Source organism: Cottoperca gobio, chromosome 11, assembly GCF_900634415.1.
Source record: "Cottoperca gobio chromosome 11, fCotGob3.1, whole genome shotgun sequence".
NCBI lineage: Eukaryota > Metazoa > Chordata > Actinopteri > Perciformes > Bovichtidae > Cottoperca > Cottoperca gobio.
In genome coordinates this window covers 2,302,205-2,313,486 of record NC_041365.1, presented here as the reverse complement: position 1 = coordinate 2,313,486, position 11,282 = coordinate 2,302,205, and the positions used below count along the sequence as shown (strand labels likewise).

The 11,282-nt window shown below is 42.5% G+C and overlaps 2 protein-coding genes across 2 annotated transcripts; both read left to right on the top strand.

Moving 5' to 3' along the window:
• The first annotated feature begins 480 nt into the window (after positions 1-480).
• On the top strand, positions 481-1,744 carry gjb9b (gap junction protein beta 9b). The gene is made up of 2 exons (XM_029443691.1): positions 481-870; positions 1,304-1,744. Exons 1-2 carry the CDS (start codon positions 481-483, stop codon positions 1,742-1,744), a joined length of 831 nt encoding a protein of 276 aa, XP_029299551.1.
• Positions 1,745-3,318: 1,574 nt separating this feature from the next.
• On the top strand, positions 3,319-9,445 carry pef1 (penta-EF-hand domain containing 1). Its single transcript, XM_029442453.1, has 5 exons — positions 3,319-3,431; positions 5,000-5,276; positions 6,630-6,785; positions 8,047-8,190; positions 8,276-9,445. Exons 1-5 carry the CDS (start codon positions 3,411-3,413, stop codon positions 8,503-8,505), a joined length of 828 nt encoding a protein of 275 aa, XP_029298313.1. The 5' UTR covers positions 3,319-3,410; the 3' UTR covers positions 8,506-9,445.
• Positions 9,446-11,282: the final 1,837 nt, after the last annotated feature.

The window sequence follows — 11,282 nt, the reverse complement described above, 5'->3', positions numbered from 1 at the left end:
AGATTTGTAAACAGAAACTCTGCATTATAAACTGGCAGTGTGGGCGTTCACCGGGCAGCGAGCGTGAGACAGAAGGAGCTACCTGGTTGAATTATGGGAAATGTAGGATCCAGGATTTTTGGGGCTTCACCCAATGTTAGGGACTAAAAGTCAAGATATGTCAGCTATTACTTCGATTGTGACTCTTAAGTCCTCCAACTGTAGGATATTTATTTACTGGAGTATCCATTTAAACCTTGCTGCAATCTTTGCTTCATAGAATGAGATTAAATATATGAAAAGTAAAATGTGCCGTGCTTTTTATCTAATAAATTGAAAGAGTTTTTCACTTTCAAGTACTTGAACTCCTTTTTCTAATCTACTTTGTCTTCCTCCTATTGCTCAGGTTCAGACCATCAAGACCTTCATTCCGCTAATCCCCCCCCCATCTTTCATCTCACTTAAGCCTCCGTCCACTTCTCCACCTCTTAGGCAGCAGTCATGAACTGGTCTGCCTTGGAGGCCCTCCTCAGTGGGGTCAACAAGTACTCCACCGTGTTTGGCCGCATCTGGCTCTCCATGGTCTTCGTCTTCCGGGTGATGGTGTTCGTGGTGGCGGCCCAGCGAGTGTGGGGCGACGAGAGCAAGGACTTTGTTTGCAACACGGCACAGCCGGGCTGCACCAATGTGTGCTACGACCACATCTTCCCCATCTCCCACATCCGCCTGTGGGCCCTGCAGCTCATCTTCGTCACCTGCCCGTCACTGATGGTTGTCGGGCACGTCAAGTATCGCGAGAAGAAGGACTTGCAGTATACCTCCTCGCACAAGGGCGCACATATGTACGTCAACCCTGGGAAGAAACGTGGGGGACTGTGGTGGACGTACTTGGTAAGAACAGAGGATGTGAATGTTTACTTCTAGCCTTGCTGTAGACGTCACAAAGAAACGGACAGAGCTGTGCTCAGGCGTTGACTACACTGGAGTTAGTCATTGTTAGAAATGTCAAAAATAATCAATAATAATAATCGTCATGGACGAGCTGCTATTTACTAAAGGCAGTAGAAGATATGTGTGTGATTATAAACAGAAACAAACTGTTTTTCTTTTGCACCTCTTGGCTAAATCAGAAACCATTTTCCCCATATGAGCTTGCAATGGTTGGAAATGTTTATATTTGTATTATAGATCCTGCATTATGTCAATTGTCTTCCTCCAGAGAACTCATTTGGATATTGTTTGATTGCTGGAAAGGCAAATGGACTTTTGCCTCTTTTATTTTCCTGTGTGTTTCCCAGTTTAACCCTCATTTATCTTCTCATAGGTGAGTCTGATTTTCAAGGCAGGCTTTGATGCTGGCTTCCTCTACATCCTGTACTACGTCTACGAAGGCTACGACATGCCCCGCCTATCCAAGTGCTCCCTGGAGCCATGCCCCAACACGGTGGACTGCTACATATCACGTCCCACTGAGAAGAAGATTTTCACAATCTTCATGGTCGTCTCCTCTGCTTTCTGCATCTTAATGTGCATCTGTGAGATGATTTACCTCATCTGCAAACGTATCCAGAAACTGGTGCTGAAGAAGAATGAGGCCGAGAGGAAGATGTTCGCCGAGAATCACGAGATGACGCCGCTGGCAGCGCCCAGGTCAGAGTTCAGGTCAAATAATTCAATCAGAGTGGATCCTACTGCCTCTATCAACAACCTCAGTAACATGAAGTTAGAAGAGCCGTCTAAGAAAGGGCCGTCTAAGAAAAAATGATGTACAATATGGCAGGGGCCATGTTGAAAAACTGAGTAAAGTACTAAAGGGGCCGCTGCAAGAAAATGCATTCATTGGAGTTCATGGACAACGGCTGAACAACACCAAAGAGATTTCCATCTATTCAGGGATTTCTGAGGCAGCGTTTTGTAAATATTATCAGGTCTGCTGGAACGCACACATTATGCATGCAAATTAACCCCTTTAAAAAGGGGATTACAGAGGAGGTTAAAGGGTTAAGAATATTTTTTGGATTCGGTTTGTGTGTGTATGAGTGTGTGTATGAGTGTGTGGATGTGTGCGTGTCTGTATTTGTGTTTTTTTGTATATGTATTGTTGGCCAGAAGTACAGTATGCTTAAGCTGTTATATTAGGTTATTTGTGAATGAAAGTATAAAATGTTGTAAGATGTAAATACAGTATTGAGAGCATACCTTTTCCCTGAACACACACACAGCCCCCTAATGAATAAAACATGATAAAGCACACAAAGCACTTACTTTAGGGGTGATGCATTAATCGGCAGAAGTCACTTTTTTTGTTTAGTTTTGTTCTTAGATATGCAATATGAAAACAATGCTCTTTATTTTGTCAAGAAGTAATTTAAATCCTGTTGACATTTTGTGTTCTCATGCTGTTTAATTTAGGATTGCTTAATTAAGGTATGAGACTAAAAATATACAAAAGAAGAGAAGAATGAACATTCCAGATAGCCTAATATATTTTATTGTTTGTATTTATTGTTGTGATCTATAAACTTTTTTCACTGTTCAAATATTTCTGAGTGTTTCCTTTGTTCTTTTTGAAGAACGTTATAAAATGTATCATACAGAAACTTAGAATCTGAATCAGCTTTATTGACCATGTAATTTGACCAGTGTTTTTTTTTTTATATATATATATATATATATATATACAGCTTTGTTTCACCTACTTCTATGTAAATAATATTTCTATGTTTCTTTTACCTGTGTTTGTTCAGCTTTGTTGTCCCTGTCATTTCAGTAACTGTGTGTAAGTACATTAAGAGCAACTCCAAATCCAAATCCTTGTATGTGTGCACAACACATACTTGGCTAATAAAGCTGATTTAATTTATAGCTAAAAATGAAGGCCTTGTGTATTCAGTCTGACGCTGAATACACAGTATGGGAAAGGACAAGAACCATTTTGTTAAAAAATGTAATTAAAAAAGAAGATTAAATATAATAAATTGAAGTAATCAACTGCTAAGTATTAAGATTTGTCCCATATAACAGTGTATTGTTCATTCATTTATAATATGAATAGTATAGTATTGATGTAAATTACATTAAATATCCCTAAAATATTGTTGTGTTAAAACTCAAATAGACTCAGTGAACCCAGTATATATTTCGCAATGACACAGTGAGTCACTAACTCACTTAATTAATACTAAAGTATTGGATTGTATTCACAAGAGTGATGGGAACAGTGATTCATAGGCTTCTTATTTAGTTCTGTCGTCATCACTTTTCCACTCTGCCGTCCAATCAGGAGCAGAGCACGCGGGTGCGGTTGTGACAGACGCGGAAATGAACCAATAGCGTTCCCGAGTTCTCTTTATTGAACATCCATGCCCTGAGCCGAACAACTGCATCCGCCTTCACGGCTGCCTTGTTGAAGGAAGTAAAGTCTGTCAAACATGAGTTTCCACTACGGCCAGGTATCTAAATACTGAATTGTGTGCTTTGTCAATGTTAAATACAACAACATGTTATTATTGTTTAATAACTGTAGTATCTGTTTTGCTGTCTCGATATAACGTAACTAATGGTTTTTGAAATAGAAACAAAAAGTAACGTTAGCATTGGTTTGCTATGGATAGCAATAAACAAGGTAAACTGTTGCTACTTGATAATAACATTCAGTAGTTTTATGTAGCTGTGTGTTTTACATTTAAATACGTAAGTTAGCTGTTATAGTATTCGCGTTGTTTGTTTGACCAGGGCAGTTATTGTGGTATTTCTGGTTTTCACATTTCATTGTAGTTTTGCTGAGCTAAATATCGCGTGTGGAACAAGTAGTCAGTGAACATAACAATGTACAGATCACTCCTGCATCCAGATACACAAACACAGTACAGCAGTATTAACAGCTAAATGCTAAAGTTACAAAGTAAAAGTGCTCCAGGATCTTTATATATCCTATATTAAACTGTTGGATTATTATTACTGATGCATTTATCTGTAAACAGCATTGAAATGTTGAATTAAGATAATGTAGCCTACTTTGTATCCTGGGTAGCTTCATATACAACACAGTATATCATATTTGTTACTAACTACATGTTTTGTAAGTAACATTTTAACCTGCTGTCTGCCTGAAAAATGATAAAGGACAGTTAGTTAGTTTATTTCTTGTTTTTTTATATGGGCATCAAAGTAACATGATATTTAGATACTTTAATCAATGTGATATATATAATCTAATATCTAATTTTAGGAAACTGTCATAGTATATAAAACTATGCATACAAGCCAGGTAAAAAAATATTACTTTTTCAAGCAATCAGAACATTAGGATCTGCATTTGCATTTATTCACAATCAATTATAACATCCAACATCATGGCACTACTTTGTGAGGGCACACACACACTGAGAGGGGGTGTGTGTGAATCTTTGCATTTAAATTATTAATTAGAAATTGATAGTGTTTTTGAGAGTCAATACAGTATCACAAAACATAATGTCGTGATACAACACTATCGATATTTTCCTATTAATGTTGTGGGAAATGAACATTTTCTATTTAACAATCAATGTATTGATGTTGTTGATGCCAATGTGATTCACTGTGTTTTAAATTGTGAGGAAGTCAGATGAGAGTCAGCTTGCAGGTGAAAGGCTAAATGTACTGAGGAAGTGCTCAGGTGAATCACTGACTGCATCTCCCTTGTCATTGTTTATCTGTTGATGAGGCCAGACACTCTGAAAGTCCTTCAGAGAACAACTGTTTGGGTCTTCTCACCGTGCCGCATGAAGTAGAGCGATTTGATTCATCACAAGTCTGTCATTCTTGAGAGAACGAGCAAATATTTTAGAAGAATTTCTCCTTCGCTGGGTCGCTGGTACTTACATATTATCTAAAGTAGTCTATATGTGTAGTACACATAAGTGAATACTTCTAATTGTTAATGGTCTTGCTTTACTATCTCACAAGAAATAAGATCCCAATTACTCCTTGTACTTATCATACAGTCTCAGTGAACTTGTCTTGTCTATCACTGTAGGGCTATCCAGTAGGAAGTAACCCCCCACCAGGTGCTCAATACGGGGGAAGCAGCGGTCCCTACGGGCCTACACCCTCCGCTCCATACGCAGGTGCAGCGCATCAACCAGCAGGTCCTTATGGTGCTTATGGAGCCCAAGGTCAAGGAGGGCAGTACGGGCATCGACCAGGGGCTGCCCCCGCCGGGCAGTATGGGGGTTATGGAGGACAACCGCATGGAGGACAACCACATGGAGGACAACCACATGGAGGACATTATGGACACCATGCTCCTGCAGGTAACTATAGGCTGAGACCGGAGCTTGATTCCACCTGTGGGAGTTGAACAGGCATGCACATGAGGAGGCTGCATATGGGATCTCATTCCCCTTCTTCATTGCTTCTCTCTCAATTTCTTCTCCCTCCCTCCCCCCCCCCCCCTCCTTCCCTCCCTGGTGAGATGATGGATAGAAAATGACTTACGTTCCCAGACAGTCATGTAGAGACAAGGTTCAGTTTGTGCCCCTCAGCAGGATTACACGACTGGAGTGATGACTCCGGTAATACTGAGTGAGGGCTAAACCGAGTAAGAGACAGATGGGTAAAGATTGTGTTGTGTGTGTGTGTGTGTGTGTGTGTGTGTGTGTGTGTGTGTGTGTGTGTGTGTGTGTGTGTGTGTAGAATGTGTGTATGTGATGACACTGTTTCCTGTATCAGCTAAAGCCTGAAAACGTATGTCACCATCACTCCCCACAGGGACAGAATCCATCAGGGTCTGGCCTGAAGTGTCACCCGTCTCTCGCTACACATTCATTTTTTCTGACAATCAGCCGTCTCTCCACACCTTCCCTTGTCTTACACCAACACCCCCTTTCTTCCTCCTCCATGTACTTTCACTCCAACCTTTGACCCTGCAGCTACCTTTTCTTCACAACCCGTGCCTTATGAAACTCTGAGCATGTGTAACTAAGGTTGGGGAGGTATTCTTTCGGAGAATCCAAACTGGTTTCACCACTAAAGGAGAGTCATGTCTGAATGTTTGCCCTTTACTGGAAGAGTATAAAGTATTTTTTAATTAAATAAATTGGATGGTAGCATTTTTAGCATTCTCTCTTCCACACATTCCTCCAGCAAGTAACACTGTACCTGTATGCACTATATTTTGGATTTAATTTCTATGTAGTCCATGTGATTATATATTGGGCTGTTTTCTAAGTCGGTGCCTTCTAAACACCAAAGCTGAAAGATTGAGTCACGCACAGATGTATTCTTTTTTATGATCAACTTTCTGCTCGACAGAGTCGGCGCAGCTTCAACTGTCAGGCAGTAGAAGTGTGTTTCTTCATCTCTCGATAAATAAATAATTGCTTTGCATCTGGACGAGGCAGCCGCTTCATTTCTAAGAATCCTCAGCGTCTTTTCCTTTCCCTTATCCGTTACTCCTCAGAGCCCGAGAGCTTCAGTGGAATAATAACTGGTAAAACAATATATATATATATAAGAGAATAAATCAAACTAGTTGGCTCAGACATGTTGAAGATGTAGATGAAAACAAGTGTTGGAAACAACAGCTTGCTTACAAAACAATCTTCTTTGTGATGGACATCTTTAAAAGTGAGTCTGAGCCTCCGTCCTATTTCTCCTTTCTATAGGTAACATCCCTCCCGGTGTCAGCCAAGAAGCGTACCAGTGGTTCCACACTGTCGACACGGACCACAGTGGATTTATCAACCTAAAGGAGCTGAAGCAAGCGCTTGTCAACTCCAACTGGTCTGCCTTCAGTGACGAGACCTGCCTCATGATGATCAGTAAGTCGCACAGTTTGCAGCCAAATGTTTGAGTGTGAGGTAGAGCTCTGAGCGTGAGGTATAGTTCTGAGGTAGAGCTCTGAGTGTGAGGTATAGCTCTGAGGTATAGCTCTGAGGTATAGCTCTGAGGTAGAGCTCTGAGGTAGAGCTCTGAGGTAGAGCCCTGAGGTAGAGCTCTGAGCGTGAGGTATAGCTCTGAGCGTGAGGTATAGCTCTGAGTGTGAGGTAGAGCTGAGCGTGAGGTAGAGCTCTGAGCGTGAGGTATACGTGAGGTAGAGCTCTGAGCGTGAGGTAGAGCTCTGAGCGTGAGGTAGAGCTCTGAGCGTGACGTTGAGCATGAGGTAGAGCTCTGAGCGTGACGTTGAGCATGAGGTAGAGCTCTGAGCGTGACGTTGAGCATGAGGTAGAGCTCTGAGCGTGAGGTAGAGCCGTAGAGCTCTGAGCGTGAGGTATACGTGAGGTAGAGCTCTGAGCGTGAGGTATAGCTCTGAGCGTGAGGTATAGCTCTGAGCGTGAGGTATAGCTCTGAGCGTGAGGTAGAGCTCTGAGCGTGAGGTAGAGCTCTGAGCGTGAGGTAGAGCTCTGAGCGTGAGGTATAGCTCTGAGCGTGAGGTAGAGCTCTGAGCGTGAGGTATAGCTCTGAGCGTGAGGTAGAGCTCTGAGCGTGAGGTATAGCTCTGAGCGTGAGGTAGAGCTCTGAGCGTGAGGTATAGCTCTGAGTGTGAGGAAGCTCTGTGCTGTTTAATTGTTTTTAAAATGCTCTGATAATGTTTCCTGAGGCAAAATGACACAATGTTTAACTATGTAAAATACTTTCAGAGACCTAAATGGCTGCAGCAAACGGGAGGAGGAAGTCTGGTTTTATATAAGTGTAGTCTTCTAGATCTCCCAAATGTCTACATAGAAATCTCCCGTGTTTCTAAAAGGACAGTAGGTATCCAGGAGCCAGGTTAAAAGCAACGACTGAGTCATGTCTGTCTCTGTTGTTGTTGTTGTTTGCTCCAGTACCACAACATTCCGGTTGGGTTTGCCAGGCAGTGACTTATGTGTCCTATTACCTTAATGAGAAATGTGTGACTCCTGTGTGCTACTTTCAAATAAATACAAGCAGAAGATCCATGATGATGGACCTGCTGGAAACCTGCCGAAAATGCACTTCACATTTCTGCTCCGTTTTTGAAAGAGTGGGGGGGGGGACTGTAACCGACGAAAGCTTGAGTGTTGTTTGGCTGACCGTGCCGTGCTTTGTGTTTCCTGTTAGACATGTTTGACAAGACGCGGTCGGGTCGAATGGACGTGTTTGGCTTCTCAGCACTGTGGGAATTCATGCAGCGGTGGAGAGCGCTCTTTCAGCAATACGACAGAGACCGCTCAGGCTTAATCAGTGGCACGGAGCTACACCAAGGTATCCGTGTGCGTGTGCGTGTGTCTGTGCGTGTGTGTGTGTGGTTTCAATCTAAAGGTTCCTCTCTCCCTCTCCCGTCCCCCAGCCCTCGCTCAGATGGGCTACAACCTCAGCCCCCAGTTTTCTGAAACGTTGGTGCGGCGCTTCACCGTGCAAGGCGGGCGACCCGGCGTCCAGCTGGACCGCTTCATCCAGGTGTGCACCCAGCTCCAGAGCATGACGCAGGCCTTCAGGGAGAAGGACACGACCATGACGGGCAACATCCGCCTTAACTACGAGGAGTTCCTCTCTGGGGCCGTCACCAGGCTCATGTGAGCCTCGCTCCACTGGCAGTCCCTCTGCACTGTGGATTCACAGCAGCATTCCATGTTCGGGTCATATTTTGCTCAGTTGTCAATGCTCTACCATAAGTGCCCCCACCTGTTGGTATACAGTATCAGCCAGAACACATCCTTCCATGGCTTTTTGCTGTAAGTAGATAAAGCCTTACATCATGCTCTTGGAAGTTCAGTGGCTATTCTAAAGGCGCCTAAAGCCTTTGCTGGATGGTTCTACTTTCACCGGGGGGAGGGGGGTTACGCAGATTGTTGTGTCATAATTATACCATATATGTCGTGAATATTTCACCTCTGATGCAAGAGAGCATTTGTTTACACGTGTTTAAGTCACTGAATGTTGATCCCCCCCCCCTTTAAGAAGTGCATGACAATATTCATGCTGAACTTCAAATTGGTACCTTTGCTCACATTGTTATGATGTTCCTGTGCCACTAAAACAATAACCTTTTAATGTACATCAGCAATATTCAGCCTTCCCAGAGGGTGTTTCCACGCAATGGTTAGAGCTTTTCACTGAACAGTGCTTTGCATTGTTATGCGTGTAATTGAGCAAAATAGGGCACATTTTTTAATATCAGTATTATTCCACTGTCACATTTCGTAGGGTGTTAAAACTCTGTAACTAAGTGATTTAAGAAAAGAATGATTTTATTATTATTTTTGCTACATGCTGTAAGACAGTGTCGACCATAAACAAACATTGTCAGGCCAAAAGATAAGTGACTTAAAAGCACTAACACCGTGTTCCCTGTCAAGTTTGCCACTTTCCCCTGAATTAAATAGGATCTTTGGTGTTTATTGGGCCAGTACTTTAACAGATACAACTCCACTGAGGTTTATGTTCTGAAAAAGGGTAAAAAAAAAAAAGCCAAAATTGTTCTTAATACCAAAAAACAAATAAATGCATTTATATCACATGTTGGTGTTTTCATATTCTTGATTGACAACCATTCACACAAATGAAGAAATTGATAAAATAAGAAGATGCATACTGTGCGTAGTGTTTCATCTGTACAGAACAGGAAGGCGTTGTGTAAATGCAGCAGTAATGATACAGCTTTACGCTCAGTATGAAACATTTGGCACATTTTGAGCTCGGCTGAAGGTTTTTCTGCTCTAAAAAGTGAGCGAACAGTAACTGTGAGTACTTCAAATCACTTCAGAATTGATATATCCTCTCTGCTAAAGTGCAGTTGTTTCTGTAGTGGACAGCCGTCATGACCTTTGACCTCAATAAGTCCCAAATCGGTCACTAATTCCTCTCTTGTAGGGCAGTTTGGCCGAGCAAAAGAGCTTCTGTCTTCCACTTCCACATCTGGCGCATCTTTGCCCCACCATCTGTTACTCTGCTTGATCACAGTCCGTGTCAAGAGCCCTCCTGCTTCTCCTCATCTCTTTCCAAATTCAGAGGCGATCCATCAAATTCTCTTGTGCATCTTTTTTTGGTCACATCTCACATCCCTCTCCTCCTCACCCCTCGCCCTCCATCTTAATCCGAGGCTACACTTAGCTCTGCCAAGTCCTTCAGCACACGTCGTGTCACGTTCTCCCTGCACGCTGACGCATCACCTGAACATGGATGTGGTTTAGTGTCTGGACAGCTTTCAAAACAGCGAGTTTGGAGACTTACAAGTGTGGCCAGAAGCGCGCCGTGCTTGAAGCTTTTAGCCCGTGGAGACCGTCTCAGCAGCTTTTTTTTTCTGGCTCACGTTATTCAGCAGTGATTTTAAACGTATTTTCATTTCCTGTGTAATGAGGACATTTCCCACTACTGACCATGCCTGACAACCGTAATTAACTTGGGCAAATAGAACAGTTCTGTGTGGCTTCAGTTAGTGAGGATGCTACGCTCCACTCTGTCGGCCCCACTTTGTGATTTGGATTGATAAGATAGTTGTATTCTTATATAGAACTTGGCTAGTGCAGCGCTAAATCTCATTTACTAATAAGCAGGAGCTGATGAAATAATGCTGGCACCACTAAGGTCGCTGGTAAAGCAGAACTGGCACTAGTAACGTTGTTTTCCCGCAGGGGGGTGAGCACATTTCACTTTATCTGACAGGACTGATCACATGCCAGTTCTGGCAACTACAAGATGGACAGCATAGAGGGCGGAACTGCTTAAAATAATCATTTTTGAAGCATGAAGAATAATCACCCACACAGAATGCTGTTAATCACACTTTTTTTTTTTTTTAGAAGTCATTTGAAGTGATGATGACATAGAAATGTGGATATAGCTCAATTTTTTAAAACTTTCTGCCTCTGTGCAAATGACCAATGAGTCAGAACTGGTCATCGCTCCATGACAGGTTGCATTCCAATCGCTATAGATCAGCCCTGCGTCCTGCATGGTGCAGTTTTGTGGAAAAAACTTTTGGGCCCCGGAGCTGAAATATCAGTGTCATCAATCATATGGAGCCTTGCAAAGAACACTTACCGATTCACTACACAGAAACTACAATAGCATATCCCCCCCCCCCCCCCCTCTCTCTAGAGTCAACGCTGCAATTTATGGTTTCTAAAATGTACACACTTTCTCTCGCATCTCTCATAAGCAGTTACAGTAAAGAAAAGAAAAACTTCTATAACAATTTACCAAGCCACTGAAAGTGTCTGTCTTTATGCCAAACTGCACTTTTGAACTAAAATAAAACTATCTTTGCACTTGAGAGGTTTGTCATCCAAGTGGGAAAAGCTCATGCCTTGTCAGCGCATGACACAGTACCGGTGGTGACAGATCTGTCAGCCTTT